General features: G+C 48.2%; 1 protein-coding gene across 8 annotated transcripts in view; it reads left to right on the top strand.

Annotated features, from left to right (window-relative positions):
• LOC144153757 (uncharacterized) overlaps positions 1–21,728 on the top strand; it is a 592,200-nt gene that overhangs the window by 491,441 nt on the left and 79,031 nt on the right. For all 8 annotated transcript variants that reach the window (XM_077685466.1, XM_077685464.1, XM_077685459.1 and 5 more), the window contains one exon: positions 2,057–3,066. In XM_077685466.1, the coding sequence (XP_077541592.1) occupies positions 2,057–3,066 (1,010 nt within the window). The remainder of the gene's footprint in view (positions 1–2,056; positions 3,067–21,728) is intronic.

Raw genomic sequence — 21,728 nt, 5'->3', positions numbered from 1 at the left:
CCCTCTTCTCTCCGATAGCGAACACTCTCTCGCGAGGGGCATTGGATTAGATTCGATTGGATCGGATTGGATTGGATTTGGATTGGATAGGATTAAAGTGGATTGTGTTGGATTGTGTTGCGTCATAGCCGCGGCAGGGAGTTCACGGCACGTTTCACGCGATGGGAGAATCAACCTAACGGAAACAACAACGGAACCCCCTATGCGTCGCATCAACACAGGGGTTCCCGCGAGGGGAGGTGGGAGTTTTTAGTTCTGGCCCATGTGACGTCACTCGCGCCGGTAACACGTCATTGTGGCGCGAAATTTGAAAATTCTTGAGTATTTCTTGGGTTTTTATCGATTAAAAAACGTCTTTCGGGGCAGGAATGGAGCTGAGTGAGGTACTGAAGCCTAAATCTTGAAAGTTAAACAAAGTTGTATTTTGTCTTCATGGACCCTTTAAATGTATGCCAATACGTGGTTTCTGAGATAAAAATATACATTGCACACCTTCTTCATGATCGATGCTTGTATTGTGTTATCTAGAACCGTTCCTTTTTCGCGATTTTCGAGTAACCATTTCAACACAATTGAAGACCGATTTTACGCACGTGCCGTGGGTCCAGAGATTTTATCAGAGCTTTTCTGTCGACAAACCCGTCTACGGGGAAATAAATGCATTAGTTGTTTGACAGGACGCCGTCGGTACAACTAAGAAAGTTGTTTTCGCTTTAAAAATAAACGTTATCAGTGGAGTCGTCCCGTATGGACAATCTGGCTGGTATAATACTGTAACATTTGTAAGCCGGTGCGCATGGCAAAGTGGGGCTATACGAAGGATCCGACTCTTAACAGCGTCGCCTTGCAAAAGCATGCGCGATTTCTCTGCAGTGCCCGCGAAGCGCGAACTTTGCAAATATACACTCGAACAAAGAGAAGTCTGCCTGTAGCCCTCTTTTTAAGCAGCAGATTTCCGTTACGAAATTGGTTCCCTTTAGAAAAGTCTGATTCTGAAAAATCTGAACCTTCCGGCAGAATCTGCTAAAGTGGGCATATGACATGCATTGTGTGACAAAGTGTGGCACTCTCTGCTTATAGTGTAGCTTCCCAAAGTAAGTGGAGATGCGCAGGAGACCCTGAAGCAAACGGAACAATCGCGAAAAATATAAACTGAACACCATCAGTAGCAGTAAGATGTGTACCGTGCGGCTGCGTGATAAAGAAGCGAAAAAGCGAGCAAGTCTGCAGACGGTATTGCTTCCGGCCATCCCTGTTCTCCCCATTCTTTTTTATCGCGCTGTGGCGACGTATAGATCATGGAGGAAGCTTTGTGCGCTGTCGTTGCCTTGAGCACAGCCCAAGGCGCCCGCGCAAGGGACGGTTAGCGCTTATACGCGGGCTTTTTTTTCTTCTCTTTCCCTGTGATCGGTGCAATCGATCTAACGCCCTCCGCGTGAATGTTAAAGGTCGGTTGAGAATGAATCACCGACGTTTTTGTTCGCAGGATATGCATTACCATTTTTTAAATCTGTCGCCCAATTGAGATGTTGCAGTTTGTTCATACAAGGATATATGACCTGAGATACGAGCATGTTAAGACACGTTCCAGACTCGTTCCGCCGGTCAGCTTTTGGCATTCGTTCCTGAATTCGTTAGCATACGACTCGCTTTCTCGCTCTGCACCTCAAGCGTGGTGATCCATCGACAGGAAGCATATTTACTATGAATTGAGTTCATTGTTGGAGTACTTACCGCTACACTTACTAGTTATTTCTTTTCTGCCGCCTTGGCGCGGCACACATATCTCTAACCCATATTTCAAAGGTGATAAGTATACTTGTTCATCGTTGGACTGTTTAATGTCGCCTTGGACTATCGCCGGCGATCGGGCGTTAAGGTTCCCTCGCACTATAGTACGGAAGATTCAAACTGGCCCCCGTGACACTCATTAGGCGCTTTTCGTTTTTTTTTAATTAGTTTACCTCACTGTACTTGTGTACTTGTGCCAAAAACGTTGTTCATAACGAGTTTCTAAGCCGCTTCATGAAATGGCTTTATTCTTTCCTCGCCGCAGGGAACTCAAGGCCACGTCCGGTCAATGGATGCAGGACCTGTGTCGGAGGTCTAGCCGACGCCGCAAGTTGAACGGACCGCCAGTCACGGACCTGCTGGGACGCGCTCTCCAATGCGCGCCCTCATCACGAGCCGAGAATGCCGCCAGCCGATCGTCCGACCAGCACACCACTTCCGCCGCTTCCACCTCGCCTCGAAGCGCCCGGGCCCTGGGCAACAGCAGAAGCAGCAACAGCGCCTCGAAGACGCCGCCTATGAACAGGCCGGCTGCAAGAGCGTCCCCTGACGCGATTCGCCCGCCAGCGCACACCTCAACGCGCCCCGACTCCCCGCAGTCCCTGGCTGCCCAGGACAGCTTGTCCTCGGATGTCTCTAGCGCTGCCGAGTCCTCGAACACCACGCTGCCAGCGTCATCCGCGAGCAAGCCGACGTCCGAAGGCACGCCGCCCCCGTCCTCCGCCGCCTGCCCGTCGCCCCCGACCGGCGTCCGCTGGGCTCCTCTGCGAGGTCCCCTGAGAACGCCCATCCGCAAGCTTCCACGTCAGGGGTCCTCCCTGTCGTCGTCCAGCGACAGCACCTCCGTGGACGGCAGCCGACCCACCATCCAGCAGCCGCCTTCGGTAGCAGCCGACGAGTCTCCCCCGCCCGTGCCCTACCCGCGGACCAAACGCCAGAGTCCCCAGCGCCAGAGCCCGCAGCGCCAGCTGCCTCCTTCGCCCCAGGACAGTCCGTCTCCGCCGACCCAGAAGCAGCAGCTCTTGAAGCCGGAGCCGAAGCAGCCCCTGGCGCCGTCCCTGTCGGCGCCGGCGTCCCCGGCGTTCCGGGCGCGGGCCCGCAGCGCGCTGACCGTCACCTACAGCAGTCCCCCGAGCGTGCAGGACAGCGGCCGAGGCCAGACCCTGCCCGCGCGCAAGGCGACGGCGCCCGAGCTGACCGGTCTGGAGCGGGCTAAGGAGGTCGCCTTCCGCAGGGTGACCCTGGGCAGCGTCAGAATGGAGAGCACCACTACGGGTGAGTCGTGCATAACGCCCGTGGGGCTTCAAGGTCCCGCCCGCGCCTTTCGATCGCCCTTTCTTCTTCCCTGGGCGGCTTTGATCCCTTGCACTCGTGGCCCCGTGCACAGAGGGCGTGTAGCGTGTGTGTGCTTCTCTCGTCGTTACCCGTATTGCCACCTCCTGCTGAGTTTCTTTCCTTCTTCTTTCTCAGTGGTTGTCGTCGTGCGTCGTGTAAAAGTTTTGGTTCTGTCCCGTCCCCCCTTCCCCCCGCACCCTGTCAGGCGCATGCGTCGTGCACCCACGTTCGTTTTCGTCGGGCTTCGCGCAGCTCCCTGCCGCGCGTGAAGTCGTGATCGTCTGGCCGCTGCTGGGCCCGCTTCATTTTCGATACGTGACGTTCCGCGCTCCCATTTTTTGTTGTTGTTCTTCACAACTCTCCCCTCTTTTTTTTTTCTTCGAAGTAACAGACGTGGCTCATACTGGTTTTTTTTTTTTTTCATTTCATTTTTTTCTTCTTGCGCACGAAGTCGTTGTCCTTGCTTATAACGCTGGCTGATGTCCGCAGGTGTTTTGGAAAGAAAGCGACTGCGAATGGGTTCGAAACAATACTTGGTCTCGAAAGAGCGGCGGAGCAGACATGACAGTTCGCCTGTAAGCTGGCTCCGTTTTTGAAAAAAGCCTTCTGCCTCGTTGTTTGGCCTAATCAACTGTGCTATACTCAAGTGAAGTTTGCCTTCGATATGCTTTTACAGCGTTACGATTTCAGCTCTGGTCTGCGATGCATTCAACAAGTTTACTGTCGACACCAAAGTAAACTTGTCGGGGGGATCTAAAATTTAAATCACTTAAAAAGCACGAGAGCAAACACAACAGCACTCGCGGCCTAAAGTTTCAGCGCTAAAGAATATCAAGTGGTTTAGATTAATTCTGGTCTGGTTGGCGTACTCGTAATTATAGTCCAGTAGTGTTTTCAGTGCTTATACGAAATTTTACTACGACTCTATGTACACACGCAACACCGCTGTATAGTTTTACTGATACGCGGTATCCTTACCGGTGCATGTGTTCTGAACTGAAGCACGTGTCGCTTCGCGCACATGCAGTGGCGTTGGCGGGTACTGAACTGATCTAGCTGTAATTACATTTTACTAGATCGAAGTGTAGAACGCGTCGGTGGTGTTCTGAGTTTTCCCGGCATTGCTTACGCGCATTTCGCGACCAGAAAAGTGAACGCGAAAGTGCTGCTTCCTTGGCATCACCCTCCATGCCATCAAGCAAGCGTCAGATACCAGTTTTATCGGTAACGCCAACTTTTTGATTATTCAAGCACAGGTTTCAATGATTAAGCATGGTAGTAATTCACTTAATATACCCTGTGCGCCTTCCAGTGCGTCTTCATGGTAATGACGCGAGTCAAGGGGAATCGCCTGAGAGGGGATGCGACGAAAACCCCTGGAAAAACACGGGGACCGGGCATTTGAACTTAGCGCCAAAAAAAAAAAAAAAAAAAAAACGGACCATACATGTAGCGCCTCGCCCTAACACAGGCAGTTACTTCAAATGGAAGACGGCCGCGTTTTGCAAAGGCGAGGGAAGGCACACTGAAAAGCGCGCAGGGTAAATTAAACGAATTGCTAGCATGCTCAATCACTAAAACCTGTGCTTGAATAATAAACAAGTTGGCGTAACCGATGAAACTGGTGAAAATAAAAATGTGGGAAGCGGAGATAACATCGAACTACAGTGGACACCGTTTGCGAATCAGCGCTGTGGTCTGCTTACTGCCTTCTTCTTCTTGCGCTCGGGACGAGTTTGCGGTACTTCAAGATGTTCAAGAAACACGACCAACTAGCCCAATTTTCGATCCTTAATTCTAGAGTATACTACGGTATTGGTGCCGCTTCCGCGCACGACGGATGGTGTTTTATGATTTGGTGATTGTCGCTAAATAGTCGAATAATGGCTTACATGTTTTAATCTACTCAGTGCAGCCACAATAAGAACAACAAATTCACTTTAATTTCCACCTTAGGAGCCGCACCAGCCCGCGCAGTCGGGATATTCGAACGCGTAGCACTGTGAACCCTCTGAGCATGTACATTCTCCACCCCCCCTTTTTTTTTTGTGCGAAGTATAGGACCGCACAATGTCCATCCGCGTCCGTGCGCAGAGCATTTACAATCGCGAAAAGTCACATAGGCACCGGCAGGATTCGAGCCTGTGTCTGGTAGATCGTCTTACCCATTGGGCTACGACCGTGAGTTAGTACCCGAGACTCAAACGGCTTACTGCCTCGTCTATAATGGTGCGGAGTACCTTAGGACCCCCCAGTGTCCGTCCGCGTCCATCCGTGCGCACACCACCATCAAGCGAAAACCAATCGAAATTCCATTTGAGCCGTGAGTTGCAGTTTCATTTAGGGAATAATCAAGGTGCAACTCACGGCTCGAATCGAATGACGGTCGGGGCGCAACTTGGATGTCATTTCGAGTCCCCGTACTCCGCACCCTCGCCATCGTAAACGGAGGGGAGATGCTGCCACTTTTATATCTATTTTTCTCTCTCTATTTTCCCCTGCCATCCCACTACATTCACCTCCATCTGGAGTAGCAATCCCTACCTTTAGTGGGGCTGACCTCTTCAGCTTTCATTAAGGGTTTTCTTTCTCTCTCCCTGTGTGAAGATTTTCTATTTTACTGTCCCTGGCAGGAAGCAGAAGCCGTCAAAATAATGAACTGCAATAAGGGCGTCTTTAAGTTACCGGAAAAGTTTTATACTATCGCCCGCGTTTTTCCTGCAACAAAAGACGACACGAACGAGCGTAATTCGCACCGCACGGAGGAGGCCGGACAGCCACAATGGACGTCGGCCCACCGACGGTGCGGCCCATTTGGCTGACGACGTGAGAGCTGGTAATTGTCGTGACTCTGTGCTGAAACCTGACGAACATCGAGAATTCGAAATCAGCCACTTCAAAAAATTCAGGGGTGATTTTAATATCTCATACAAGCCTCTGCTTCGCGTACAAAACATCGAAAAGGTTTCGTACGCGAAGTTCTCGTGCGAAACCTCGAAGACGATTCGTACGAGTACATGTCATTATGTACGCGAACATGTCACTCACGAACCTGTCACTCAAAGCAGACATGAGTGACACCTCTCACGGTTTTTTTTTTTATCCGTGATACTTATTTCTTCAGTGCATGCTTCTATGTGGGAACTATGTCCTTGAAAGTCGGCGGTAATTGCCGTTTCGTTATAACAAACATTGCATGCACAATTATACATAGTCATGTAGGCATACGCAATTATAAATCGCAGTTTTAAGGAGAATGCGACGCCGTATGCCCCCTTACGGGATGTGGAAAAAATTAAGTAACTGACTTTTCAATAAGGAGTCTCCTGTCCCAGTGGCGGGAAGGGATTATATAGAAAAGGATACTGGGGTGGCACGCCCTCGTGCCTACTGTCATAAATGGATGCCGTCCTGGTGAGGTTTACTTCGGGTTGCTTGAGAGAAACCACTTACTAGCGCAAGGCTAGCGGTCTTATGAAAGATGGCCGTTTGAGTCACTAGGAAAAATGCTGTAAAAAAAGTTGTGATACTGATATCATGAGACGTTTTGGACTGAAGACATTCTTTTTTTTTTCGCTGACAGAACCACAGTCCTACTAGTACCACTCCGCTAAATAACTAACCAACGTGTTAAAATCGCAACTTGATTGCTATCGTAGTTCCACATCTCGCACCGTTTTGGCAACGCCCGCAGCGCTCGACGTATCGCCTTCGCTTCCTGTCCGTCGTGCCGTCGCCTTAACCTTTCCCTTACTAGAGGCAACACGGTCTACGAAGTAAAACTCTCCTGATTTAGACTTTAAGGAGCTATGAAGACAAAGTATACGCGTTCGGTCATTAGAAAGGCTGCGTTGTCCCGATAAGAAGGACATTAATATTATCGCTAACTTCGAATAAATAATGGAGATGTTACAGAAAACATGTGAAGCAGTGGCGACTCTCTAGGCACTTTCCGGAAACTTTTTATGACGTCACATAATCTTGTCTGTGCGATTGGCGGCGGCCGAGCTAGCTCATCGCTAAGACACATGACTGGACGATTGTAATTTGGGCCTCTAGTTTCGTTTGATCTCATCACTTTAATGCTAACGGGCAGCTAACTCACTGAAAATTATGTTTTTAGTGCTGGCACATGTGACGTCACACCTGCCCATAACTGCCCATGACGTGTTATGGGCAGGTGTGACGTCACATGTGCCAGCACTAAAAACATAATTTTCAGTGAGTTTGCTGGAAGTCACCGTAGAGCGAAATTTGAAGGTGATGATGATGGTGATTGCTATTGGTTTCCCCTTTGTAGCGGGGTGATGACATGTCATCTTACCAAAAAGGACTAATATACCCATGTTTTACACTCTCGGTTTAATATTAGCGCTGCTTAGGGCAGGCACAAAAAGCTTATTAGGCACAAAAAACTTTTTTTTTCCTGTTACAGGTGGTAACTGTCCAGGCAATATTCCCCTCTCTGCTTTTCGTCCACCAGCATTCTAATCTTCTTTTCGTCCCCTCGACAGCCTCGAAGTTAACTCCCTCTGTGCTACCCTTAAATACTAGGGCTTCTGGAAGCCGAATATTCCCTTCATGTAGATTTGGATGGATACCCTCACATTCTAACACTATGTGCCGCATAGTTTCTGTTTCTTTTCCGCAGACCACGCATACCCCATCATTTTGTGAATACTTTCCCACAAAGCTCTTAGTTCGCAGGCAACCTGCTCTAGTTTTTCAATACTTCTTGCGGTTTTTTTTTTTTGTTAAAAACGTCTTTCATGGCAGTAATGGAGCTGGGTGAGGTACTGAAGCCTAGTTCTTTTCAATTAAACAATGTTGCATGTTGTCTTCATGGCGCCTTTAACAGTTGCCCGTATGTGCTCCGCATCCTGGAGCATTGCTCACACCTGCCTCTTTCACATTATACCCTTGTGCCTGATCAATGAAATGTTTATCGATCAATATTCTCACGCATAGATTACACACGTGCCTGTCGTCCGTCTGTATTGCTTGCTGCAAGGAAGTATAAGCAGTCGGGTGAGTTGGTTTTGATTGATTGATTGATTGATTGATTGATTGATTGATTGATTGATTGATTGATTGATTGATTGATTGATTGATTGATTGATTGATTGATTGATTGATTTGATTTGATTTGATTGGGGTGTTTAACGCGCCGACGCAACGCAGGTGATGAGGCGTGCCGCAGTGAAAGGCTCCGGATTAATTCTGACCACTTGGGGATCTTTAACGTGCGCCGAAGTCTCGTACACGCGGGGTTTTCGCTTTTCGCCTCCATCAGAAAAGCGGCCGCCGCGGCCGGGAAACCGGGCCAGTTGGTGATCTAACGTTGTGGCGAAACAGCGAGGCTTAAACAAATGCACAGATCCAAACAACTAAACAGATAAATACACAGCGATCGTCCCGTCTGATTCCTTCTTCTTGCGTATTTTATAAGCCGCGCTCCTCCGCCACAGTGTTTACTGCAAGTTTAGAACACAAAACTGACATGCGGTTCCAATGCCTGTCTCTGCGTTTTCCGAACGGCCGCGTAGGCGTTCGTAAAAAATAAATTCCCCGAATTACGCACGCAAAACATTGCCGAACGCGCGGATAAGCGGGTTCACTTTCACCCTGCGTGTGCTTTTCCGCTCCCGTGCACCGTTACGCTAACCACGCGGTGGCGGTCTTCGATTGAGGACACTCGTGCTCTAGCACGCAATCCCTGTTCGCGCATCAATTCAGACCGCACGATCACGTCGACTCGACGCGCGCGGCACGGCCCGGATCAGCTGAATCGGTCGGCGGGCGCGGGAGAAAATCCGTGATCTTTTCACCAGCTGCGGCGGCGCGAGATATCGAACGAGTCCGACTGGTGCGCGTCGTGCCGCTCCCCCTCGGCGTCCTGCCCCTCCCTGGAAGAAGTCGTGCCGTTTCCCCGGTCACCTCTTTCACACGCGCAACGGGACTGTCCGCCGCAAACCGCGAGGAGTTGTGTCGAGCACCCGTTGGGATCGCGCCCTTCTCGACGACACACGCGCACACAGCCCACTTCTTCGGCGAGCACCTCCGTTCTTTCCCGCGCTCCTGGGAACGGAAAAGAAAAAAAAAGAGGACAAAAATACGAGGGTGCGCAAAGACGTGCGGGGGGTGTCAATACACCTCGACTTTTTTCTGGTTGTTATCGTGGAAAATGATGTACGACTTGCTCCGAGTGAAAACAAAAGAAAATTAAGGAAGCTCACACAGCGCGTAAGACTTGAAGGTAGCAGTCCTTACGACTATCACGAAAATTTAAGTCCACAATTGCAGCCGATTTGCTTCTTGTTCGCTGCCGCAGCGACCTTTACTGCATTATTGTTGCTGTAAGTGTGAGCTTCTTTCATTTTTTTGGAAGTGATAATCATTCGACATCACCCTGGAGGGTCGTACGCTATGACGTGCTTTTCTCGTTCTGAGCAAATGTTGCCACGATTACGGCGAACGCTGGAGGTTTCAGTTTTTTTTTTTTTTTTTTCGGCCGATCTTGGCTAATCTTCCTAAGTGGGTATACTTGGCTTTAAGTGTGTACCTGTGCTGACAGAGCTTTCGCTCTAGAAATGTGTTCCATCACGCTTCCTAGCCAACGAAGTTCGGAATTATGGAGTAGTGTGCTGATCAAGGTTCGTGTACACTGCGTAGCCCGCGAATCGGAAGAAATTGCCCGTTCCTGGGCATCGTCACATAAGCCAGAACTGAACAAGCGGCTAGAGATCGTTTGAACGTTAGTATTACCCGGAATCTTGTCACCCATCGGTAAACATTACTAGAGTTGGGAGGCCTTTGTACAGCGACCCTCAGGATGGCGAGAAAAGAAAGAAAGAAAAAAAAAGAAGGAAGGAAAGAGAAAGAAAGAAAGAAAAAGAAAGAAAGAAAGAAAGAAAGAAAGAAAGAAAGAAAGAAAGAAAGAAAGAAGAACAAACAGACATAGCGTCTGGATACTGAGCCTTCAACTTAATGAGGATGCGCTAGAGATCGTTTGAACGTTAGTATTACCCGGAATCTTGTCACCCATCGGTAAACATTACTAGAGTTGGGAGGGACCCGCCGCGGTGGCTCAGTGGCTAAGGCGTTGCGCTGCTGAGCACGAGGTCGCGGGTTCGATTCCCGGCCGCGGCGGCCGCTTTTCTGATGGAGGCGAAAAGCAAAAACGCCCGTGTGTACGAGATTTCGGCGCACGTTAAAGATCCCCAGGTGGTCAAAATTAATCCGGAGCCCTCCACTACGGCGCGCCTCATCGCCTCCGTTGCGTTGGCGCGTTAAACCCTACAATCAATCAATCAATCAGAGTTGGGAGGCCTTTGTACAGCGACCCTCAGGATGGCGAGAAAAGAAAGAAAGAAAAAAAAGAAGGAAGGAAAGAGAAAGAAAGAAAGAAAGAAAGAAAGAAAGAAAGAAAGAAAGAAGAACAAACAGACATAGCGTCTGGATACTGAGCCTTCAACTTAATGAGGATGCGCTTTCCGAGGTAACATGAATGGTAACTTCTGCTCACTGTAAGTGCCCCCTGATGTTTTCCTACCGATAACAAAATGACACTGACCATGTGACCCCGCGGTAAAACGCTAACATAGCAGTATCGGAATTAATATCGTTAAGTCACTTGCTGTATTGTTGTTGTGAAATTTATTATGAATAGGACGGCACTAGGCCTGTTGCGGTGGGAGGGGGAAAGGGAAGGGGATTACGTGCGTCGCACTACGGAGGCTTCACACGCAAATGTCCACAGTGAGAGTAGAATTCTCTTGTGGTCGCGTGTTGGCCGGATCCAGTCCTCGTATGTAGATACGGATGACGGGCGATGTTTGTCACGTGCGTCCTTCAGTCCTTCACAGTCCCACACCAGTTGGCCGGCATGTTGGCCGGCTGGGCTCCCAAGCATAAAAATACTGGTCCATTGCAGCTTAATTTCATTGCAGAGGCAGTCACGGGAAGATTGAAAGGTCGTCAAACCCCTTTCTAAGTCATCACGCATCGTTTGAAAGCTTCCTCCTAGCCAAAAAAAATCCCCTGCATCTTCTGCGCATATCGCGCGTTCCAGACGAAGGCAAATATCGTTCGACAAGGCCGAGATCCCGGCTACAAATTTATGCGTGTACTTTTCTCCCGGTATACGCATGGCTGTTTCTTTGTGAATCCACTTAAGCGCAGCTCGTAAAATTCGCCGCGCATGCGCACTTGCACCCTCCCTCCCAAATAATGGTCCTGCAGGCACCGTGTGAACGTTCTGCACACGCGTTGTATTTATAGAATTAACTGCGCATTCCCCGCCCAACTCCGCCGCCGGCGCGCGCGAGCTGTAAAACTTATCGGCCGCATACCTCGCACTCCGCTTCGCGCCCTTCATTTTAATTTAAACCTCGCCCGAGTAGCGCCCCTTCCTCGTTCGCCACCGCGCGCGTGTGTACTTCGCGCAGCGAGAAAGTCCGTGCCATTTTAAGAAGCGCGCCGATAAGATGGGAATGGTGCGATACGCGGCTACTGCATCCGTGTTGGGACTACTGCGCCTGCCGGCGCAGTGAGAGCGCGGGAGGGGGAAGGGGGAGAGGGGGAAGCTACTTTCGGCGGTTGCGGCGAGCTCTGCATCGCAATGCCGTTCCGATTGGTAATTCCCAGTCTCTTGGAGCCAGCGCGAGAGCGGACACAGCTGCCGTACTGAAAGCGCTGCACGAATTGACGTCTTCAGTATTAGAACACTGCACTTCTTTTGAAACGAGCGTTGCGGTTTTATTCCGTACTGTGCATGATTCCGTGCGTTTTTTTTTTTTTTTCCCCTGGAAAAGGAAATATCGGAGTAGTTCCCGGGAAATTGAAAGAAGAGAAACAGTGATTTCGACTGAGCCGGCGGGATATTTTGCTTCCGAGTCACGTGCGGAGATGGAGTCTTGTCGGCTTTGAGTAATAGCTGCACTGCTATTGGTCATAGTTTTATAGTGCCCCGCGGTTTGTCCGAATTCAGAAATCGAGCTGAGTAGTGGCTTTGTGAGAGTCCTTAGGGAAAGCCGCCATTAGAACATGGAACACTCGAGCGGTGACGATGGGTTGAAATCTGAAGTTGAAGCACATTTTCAGCTTTTTTTTCTTTTGCTTTATTGACTTTCGGAATGCAACGGCAAGCGGCTTTGCGCAAAAGCGTGGCGCATAACCCAGCGTCTCTGCACCATTTCAGGACATACGGGTAGTAGAGCGGCTATCATCGTTATCCTTAAATTAATGTTACGACAATTGCTTACGCAGGCTGCCAAATATGTTGGGTGTGCACTCAAATGGCTGCTGCACTTGTACAAATTCTAGTGAACAACGCCGAGGGCTATTAAGCGAGTCGTTCACCGATTCGTTTCTTTCTCACCCTCAAGCTAAAGCACTTTATCCGTGGGAGAGACCAAAAGAATTCTCGGCAGTCGTGGGCGATCGAACGTGGCGTATTCCCGCGTCGCGTGTGTGCGTGCAACACACGCGCAGATAAATAAATACGTTGCGCCACTGCATTGGCGAGGAATCTGGCTTAAGCTCAAATTGGGCGGAACCGCGGCCGCCGGAACAGAGCAAACATTGGCCCGCGCGCACAAACGGCGCGTATATACACCACCACCGGCGACACAAAGGAACAGATACGGAAGACTGCGGGGTATACAGTATGAAAGGATCGGCAACAAGGCCAAGAAAAAGCAGCCCCAAGGCAGGAGCCATAAAGCGGCCCTTCGGCGACGGACAAGGTTACGCAAACAAACACGGTCGCGTGCAGTCGCCTCGCTGACTCGGCCGCCCGCGCGAATGCGTGCTGCTGTCTCGCTTACGGCCCGAGTCGCCGGAGAAGTCGCCCGCCGGCAGTTCCCGTGCAGCGGTACACACGCGCGAGTCTTCTTCACGCCTCGAGGAGGGCTCGTTAGGCGGCGTTTATTGCGCTGACCACCGCGTAGAATTGTAAAACCGACGCCTCGCGGAGACAATCGTGCCTCGGCCCTGTGAAGATTCCTCGGACCGTGGCTGTTTCTTTTGGGACTTGACAAAAGAGCCTTGTTCTTGCGGAAAGATGTGACGGGCGATTATGTTGGCCACGGTTTAACGCTTCTTGTGTGACGCGTTTTGTGGTGGAGAGCGTGTGTTCAGGTTGCAGCCGCTGGCCGTCGGCAGCGCATTGATGAGAAGTTGAGGCGATTTTTTTTTTTAGGGGGGGGGGGGGGTTGCGCTTTGGCTGCACTCGCTGCGCGCGTTGTGGTGGTCGCGCGGATGGCTTAACGAGCTTCACGGTGGGCTTGCACCTCTGATGGTTCAGTGTTGGTTTTGGGAACTGTCTTTGTACACCTTGTTTAGCCCGTTGTTGTGCCGCGGTGCTAATAATAGATACTTTTGTGTGTGATAGGGCCCCGTTCCCGTTCGTTGCTTTAACTTTAAAGCGATGCTATTCTACCTTGTATTGAACGTTTCACTTGATCATTTTTTTTCGTCCGGCCCAGTTTTGATCACCGTCGCTAGGTGTCACGTCACCTAGAGGGGCGTATCCTGTGCAAAAATGTCCCTATAGCGAATTAAAGCTCTCGCTTCTTTTATAATATTACCTTTTTCCCGCGCAGAAGAAGTTTATTTTCCAGAGTGGTTTGTTTATTTTGGGGTGACCGTCCGCACGCGATCCTGCCTCCAAACTGCTTGTTTTCTTGTTTTTTTTTTTTACCGAAGTTCTGCCATACGCACTAATTCCCCCTCTTCGTGCCTCTGCCCATTCTATTCGATGCCTTGTCCCAGTGATCGCCGTCGTAATAATAATAATAATAATAATAATAATGCTCATCAACAAAAGAAACGTCACCATCTGTTGCTCGTCCCATTATGGACGAAGGCATTTCGCAACCTTCCTCATATCTGATGCCGTTCTTGCGCGAGCTGTGTCCGTTATACTTCCGTGCGAATGTCTCTTCCCCATCAGATATAATCATCCCCAGTTTCCCTTTGCTTCTCACTGACGCCCCCCCCCCCCCCCTTTTTTTTTCCTCGATATCCACTCTAGCGATCGTGTAATCCATTCGTTATCGTGCATCCCTCGCGTGGGAAATCCGCCAGCCTGAAGTAAGAACAGGAACTGGAGATGCGACGCGACGCGATGACGTGCAGCACAAATACAAAAGCGAAATAGAAAGAAATAAATCTGAAAATGATCTATTTGTTTAACTGTTACCAAGCACAATTTACGTTTACAACACGCGCCCGCGATCTCCCTCCCCTTTTTCCCACGGTGTCATACGCACACTTTCTTTTTTGCAGTTTTTGAATTTTCCTCAAACAGTGCAATTTCGCGACGAGTAATTTTACAAGCTAGGAAAATTATTTATTTAATTTTATAACAAAATGCCACATTTAGTGAGTCGTGAGTGAACCGTCCTGTTCGCTTTCTCGGCCTATATAGAACTGTTCCGCTTGCGAGCTAAACAGTTGAAGATGGTGAACTGTAGCCGTATACCTGTGGTAGATTTTTGGGACTCGAACCCAGCCGAGACTTATTTACAGTGAGGCTGCTCGGTTTCCCCACACAGCGTGCGCGAACAAATCGGTGTCGAACGCACATTTTCGCGGGGCTGTGTCGCCGAAGAAAACGGGTGTATTTTATCGAAACTATCCCGAAACAAATTATATGACAATAGGTTGCTGGGACGACTCAGTCGTTACGCCGAGGTTCGTTTACTTGTCACAGTTAGCTTGCAGAGAAGTTGTTCGAATGAACGATATTCCGCCATATTTTCATGACAGCCTCATTACGCTGATTGATGCGGCTGTTAATATCATCCTTTAGTTGTTGCTGATCCCTTGATCGTTACTCTTTTCTTTTTGTTCGTAATAGTTTATCGTTACGCAGTTCCACTACTCAAGCACCACGGTAGGACGTGCGTGGTTCTGCACGTTATTTGGCTGCGTCCTCACGGACCGAAACGTGTTTTTTGTCCTGCTTAAAATGTTTTGCGAGAAGAAGAACTAAAAAAAAAGAACATCCCAAATAACTTCTCTACTATAGCGAAGCAAACAGGCCAGTTGGAATTCACCTCGAGACCTTCGTCTACATAATCTCCTCAATAATTCTCTCAGCTTAGCCACGCCGTCAGCAGCCTGGCGAGCCGCCGCCGTCGAAAACACTCGAGCTTGCGCAAAGACGCCACCGATTACAAAATTATCGGCTGTTGAAGACTGTCGCGGTATATTTGCGAGTCTAAGCCGAGTGGTATTTCTCACCGAAAAAGAAAAAGAAAAGAAAGAGAAAAAGAAAAAAAAATGAAATCATACCCCTTGTTTTTGAAACTACCTTGATAATGTTCGTCTGCTTCATGGTGGGCACGTGATTTCTGTAACGTTTAGTTGCACGGTTTGAGACGCCCATTTACCGTCGTCTAACTTAAACGCTGCATAGCCACGCCTTAAATTATACTACTAACACTGCCCCTTGTAGAGGCTTGCCCGCTGACCGTGGTTTGCATCTTGGGCCATTACTTGTTTCAGGGCCTCTTGTCGCTGACCTTTACTTGAAACGTCAGCCAATCACGTGCGTGGAATGCGGCGGACAGACATTGTGACGAGGATGCAGTCGTTTGGTTCTACGCTATCCCGCAGCCTATACGGATGTGGGTAGTAGCGTTACATCTGCGTGAAACGTACCGCACGCTCCCAGGCACTTTTCGTTTCTTTCTCCCACATTTCTTTCTCGCGCAGCACGAGGCGCCTTGCGTCAGCGCAGGCGCGCGCGTGGCTTCTATAAAGAAACGGACACGCAACAGCGACGCCTGATTACACCGTGAAGCGGGCTTTCCCCCCTTCCTCCTCTCCCACGCTCGTTTCCACACACGCCGTCTCCACGTCGAAACAGAGCCGTAAGGAGCTCGGCTTTCTCTTTTCTTTTATTTCGACCTTTCCTTTTTTTCCTTTCTTTAGCGGTTTTCTCGGCACCACCGGTGCCATGGTTCTGGGTTTGTGGAACGACGCGCGCACCTCCGTCAACTCCGCGGTGCAACGACGACGAAGCCAAGCCAAGCCGTCACGGAGCGCCGTAGTTGCGTGAAAGTTCCTTGGCGGCATTGTTGTTGCTGCTACTATATTACAATCCTGAATTCTCGTAACGGGATGTTGCTGGCGTCTATCGCATTTCACTTTATTTGAACTGTGTGCGTGTGCGCGCGTGTGTTAACCCACTCTCAACAAGACGATGTAGTCCGCTAATCCCAGTTGGCTCAGATGTTCTCCATATATTCTTCATTTGAAAAAGTTCAAAAAAAGTTCCATTAGATTTATTTTTGGTGAATATAGAACACATGATTCGCTATCCTTATTGATGCAGAAATACAATGTACCGACACTGGAGGCTCGCCGGAAAATTAGTCGTCACGGGTTTCTACACAATTGTCTCGTAGGCAAAATTAAATTAATACTTCGTAATTGCATAAAACGTATATACACAAGGACAAATAGACATAGCCATGAATACTAGTCTTTAACGCCAATTTTCGCAAGACCTAACGCACACAAGTAGACTTTTCCCTTGAACAGTGCCCGAATGGAATTCTTTGTCCCAAAGGATTTTTGAATCCGCTGATTTTATTAAAGAACTTGAGTCCCACATTGTAAATTTTGATGGTGGGACGTTGCTATGGTCTTCTTGTTCTCTTGATTTCTGTTGTTTTTTTGTTTTTTATATATTGTGCGTATCGCAGCCCCTTCTGCTGGGCGGAATTACTGGCCTGAAGTGTTCTTAAATTAGTAAATAAATTGTCCTCTATACTTCCTCAAGACATGCTCTAATTAATTTCGGTGAGAGTTCTTCCTTGCCCGTCCTCATAGAATACTTCGCACTACTCTTATGAGGTATCATCGTGACGTGACATCGGTTGTATTTTTCATCCAAGAGCAGGCCCTATGTACGTCTCTGGGCTCCCAATACTTCCATCATTTCGGGAATGTGTACTAAATTCATTACTTTGTCGTACTCTAGGTGGCATGCAGAGGTGTTTATTATATTCCGCGGATTTCTAAATTACCAGTTAGATGACACGAATGTGATTCATTGTTGAGTAACCTCGCCGATATGCAGCCTGTGCTGGCCTTTTTTTTTTTTTTAATTTAGAGTTGCCACTTGTTTGGGTAACTATTGGTACTTTGGTAAGCAGCTATACTCTTTGACATCACCCTTCTTATGACTGGAATTAGCTTGACGTTTTTCCAGTCTAGTAGTCAACCTTAAATGCTCTTAGGCTCATTAAGAATAATTTCAAGTCACAGTTTACTCTCTCTCTCTCTCTCTCTCTCTCTCTCTCTCTCTCTCTCTCTCTCTCTCTCTCTCTCTAGCTCTCCTAGTACATGGTCACCAACATCCTTTTTGTAGATCTTCGGTTATTCCGTCAGCACCTCCGGCTTTCCCTCTCTTCATTCCTTTGAACGCGTTTTTGACCTCGTTTTTTAGCTACCGCTAGAATTTTGACAACCACGCTAGCTTCAGTTCACGTGGAAGCAAAAATCCATCCTCTCTCTCACCCCGCCGCGTATCATGTCGTGCCCGTCATGCCTTCGTGCATGAACATGAAAGGCAGGCAGCAGAAGCGCGGCAGCTCCCTTCGTGCGCAATGGTCGCTCTTTTGTTAAGTGCGCTGTTATCAAATCTTATTACATTTCCCAATGCCTGTGATTGGCCACCCGATGATTTAGCGTATTGGCAGCAGCCAACGAATGCCGACCGCCATGCGTGCTCACCGCATCCGTCACACGACCGGCTTGACCTATAAAGCCGGTCTTGATCCATCATCAGCGGCAACTCACCACGTTGTTTCGTTTGACCAATTCCTTCGAAGTAACTGACCCTCTTTTTAATGTCACATGGCTAAGAGTAGCGAATACAACGAAATAGCGCCCTGCCTCACGTATCTGTTATCCAAGGTTATCAGCCCCAGAAAAAATTCCGTGCTGGCCGATGGCATTTCGTTGGTATGTCAGGGCTTTCTATTTAATGCGGAAGCTTCAAACGTCCCATTTGAACGAAAAAGAAATTGGCTCCAATCCACGCCGTGAAAGTGGTTGGGAAACGAAGCTGTAAACGACACCCACAACAATTGCCCATGCGACGTCACCTGAATTCACACACGTGGCTCTACAAAGAGTGAAACCAGATATTCCGCCAGCCGTTACCGGGAATTCGCGCCAAAAAGCACCCTGCCCCTCCTCAGCCGCTGAATCAAAACCACCGTCTGTCTCCCCGACTCCACGTGGGGGCGTAGCTTAGTCGCTACGACGCCGGGCTCTCGCTCCGCTTCTCTTCGGGCCCAGGTTCGATCCCTGGTGGTGCCAGTAGTTGTTATTTAGCCTTGTTGGGAGTTTCTTGTGGCACACACGACGAAACAGTTCGCTGGTAGAGGTAGAAAGCTGAAACGGCTCTCTCGGTAGCGTTCCGTAGCGCAAGGCGCTCCATAGCGCAAGTAACAAAAAACTGCGATTGATTCTTCTGTCACAGGAATCAGTAAAACACGAAAGTGAAATATGCAGCGAAATCAGCAGCTGAGCATGATTTGCGGGTCGGCGGCTGCCTTGTGGGTGTGCTTGGCGAGCGACTTCCTGCTGGCGGGTCGCTTCGACAAAGGTGTACTGGCGTCATTTCCGTGACAGATGTGACGTCAGTGAAATCTTGGGGTATCGCGGCATAAAATACTTTCGTGTTAAAATATAAAACCCAAAAACGAACAAACCTATGTATAACGTACTCTTTAGTACTAAAGGTTGCTTCCCCGCAATGAGACCCTGTGTGCAGTAGTGCACCCTTAGGCCGCTTGCTCCGTTGTACTGGCGTCACTTCCGTGACGGATATGACGTCAGCGAAATCTTGGGGTATCCGGGAATAAAACACTTTTGTGTTCAAAAGTGTCTGTCCGCGCCAGCACACCTCAGACGAAAGAAGCGGAAGAACGCCGCCGGACGAGCGAACACACAAACAGCGAAATTCGCCATCGTCGTCAAATCTCCCACCACACGGTGGCAGGAGCGAGCGGCGGCGCAACGCGTAGAAGTCAGGTCGAAGCCATTCGAAAGCCATCCGACAACGCGAGGCAGAAGCAAGGCGCTTCGGCTGTTCAACAAGTGATCCGGGATGTGGCATTCCCAACTTGTGAGAAGTGCTTAGGTGCCGTCTGACTTCTCTCGGCATACCTTTTGATCACAGCGACGTCGTCTTCAAAATCAACCCTCTCGTCGTTGCTTTCCGGCGGCCTCCGACAGCTTAGACCGCTTGAGTGTGGCGTCGGTTGAGTGCGCGTTGCCGTCCTATATTTGCCTAGCCTGATAAAAGAGATGGGCACTTTATTCTGAGAGAACGAGCAGCAGGCCACCGCTCCGCTTCGCTTCCCCTGTGCGCCTTGAGTGCGTCCAATGGAAATAACGTGCGTCACTGATTCTCAAGCCTTCTCACGCTTTCATTTTTATGGTTGTCGAACGCAAGCTCGTCCTCCTGTGGCTTGTAGACAAAGCCTGAAAGTGCGGATAAGGCAGTACGAAAATATTGGTGTAGGGAATGATAGATGCACCTTGCTGTCTTATGTTTGCCTGCATCGATAAACAAGATAAGCGGTGCACTCAAAGGGATTGACTGACCTACTTGAGTACGTGTTGTTCCCGTCGATTGTTTCCCAGTAAAGATAATAGGATAGGGGAAATGAGCCTGTCCAGTCGTCTCATCCTATCCACGCGTTATCCCTACTGTGGTTTCAGCTACCGATGGTCAAAAAGAAACATCAGCATCCTGCCACGGTCAGTACACAGTCACCTCGTATAATGCGCTGCATTAGTGGTGGCAGGAAAATAGCTTTATCCTGTCGCTTAAAATGGCCGTCTGGCCATTTTATTCTACGTGACAAGGCTGGCTGTCACCGTTGTGCCTGTGACCAGGAAGACGCAACAATGAGGTTAGGCTTTGGAGAAAACTTGCTGTTGGCGCTGACGATATTGAGGTTGGGAATTGCAGGGCAATATTTAGCGTGTACTAAACGTATTTTGCACGCTTGCATTTGTTGTAGTGTGCTGCTATCATAAATACGACATGTGCGACGGAAAATCAAACCCGTGACCTCGTTTGAACATTGGTCAAACGGCTAAGCAGCTGAATGTTGACCCCTTTTTTGCCGATACATCCTGGAATAGGCCATCTATTCCCGTAAGGTGATAATATATTTGCAATTGTATATATATATATATATATATATATATATATATATATATATATATATATATATATATATATATATATATATATATATATATATATATATATATATATATATATATATACATATATATATATACATATATATATATATATTAAATCTGTTCTCTTTTTTTACCGTGGTCGAAACCATTTTTGTGTATATTCTACCGGCGTCCAGGAAAACTTTGTTGCTGTATATATATATATATATATATATATATATATATATATATATATATATATATATATATATATATATATATATATATAGGGTTTGGAAATGAGGGGCTCGTTAGGAAATACAGAAAGAAATGCCGGCAGTCTACAACGCCAAAGAAGGCATAGGGGAGTGGTTAGATTTTTTTTTTTACCGTTATTGACGATACATTATTTTTTTTTATTAATTACGTAAGAAAGAAAGAAAGAAAAACACGCGCCCAGAGTGGGGACCGAACCCACGCCTTTCGATTCCTTTCCTTTCGATGCATTTCCTTTCGAAAAGTTCACTATCGAAAGGCGTGGGTTCGGTCCCCACTCTGGGCGCGTGTTTTTCTTTTTTTCTTTCTTTCTTTCTTACGTAATTAATAAAAAAAAATAATGTAACGTCAATAACGGTAAAAAAAAATCTAACCACTCCCCTATGCCTTCTTTGGCGTTGTAGACTGCCGGCATTTCTTTCTGTATATATATATATATATATATATATATATATATATATCTTCGTCAATGATAAAGCATCCTTGCATTGCATTGGATTGAACAGCTTGGCAGCTATAGAAAGGTTGCATGCAGAACTTGAAGCTCTACAGCTTTGGACTGAAGCACACGTGAAATGCAACCCGTAAAGTAGTCGCCTACAAGTCTGGATGGAAGAGATCGACCACAAGCTTTTTTGTTTTCGTTCAAAGAAAAGATTCTGCGTGAATAATCATTGTTGCTGTAGCACCCCGATTGGCGAAAGGAAAGCTATAGGCCGAGTGGGTTAACTCTTTCCGGCGCGGTGGTCACCTCGGGGAACCACCTTTTCTTGATTTTTTTCTTCTTAAATTATTGTCCTTGCTTACTTAGTTGATGGCATGGCATGACATGTTGTATAAGTAGCTATAATACTAAGCAATCTAGAAACGAAGCGCTGCAATCAATTGGTACAGAGCGCCCTGTCACTGAAGTTTGGTGGCCTAGAGTGACCACTATGCATGTGCAGGTGTTCCCTGCATGGTAGCCACCTCAAGTGACCACCTCATATCTTTTGAACCAAAAGTGCCATTTTTTTTCTTGTAAGAAAGGCAATTTCTAACGAAAATTTCACTATTTTTTTTAATAAAAAACTGTTTCCCTTCCAAAATGAAGTTCTGTG

This window comes from Haemaphysalis longicornis, unplaced genomic scaffold (assembly GCF_048455015.1).
Source record: "Haemaphysalis longicornis isolate Haplotype H1 unplaced genomic scaffold, Haemaphysalis longicornis Haplotype H1 scaffold_9, whole genome shotgun sequence".
Lineage (NCBI taxonomy): Eukaryota > Metazoa > Arthropoda > Arachnida > Ixodida > Ixodidae > Haemaphysalis > Haemaphysalis longicornis.
The sequence above is the reverse complement of the archived record's forward strand: the minus strand, read 5'-3'. Positions and strand labels throughout refer to the sequence as shown.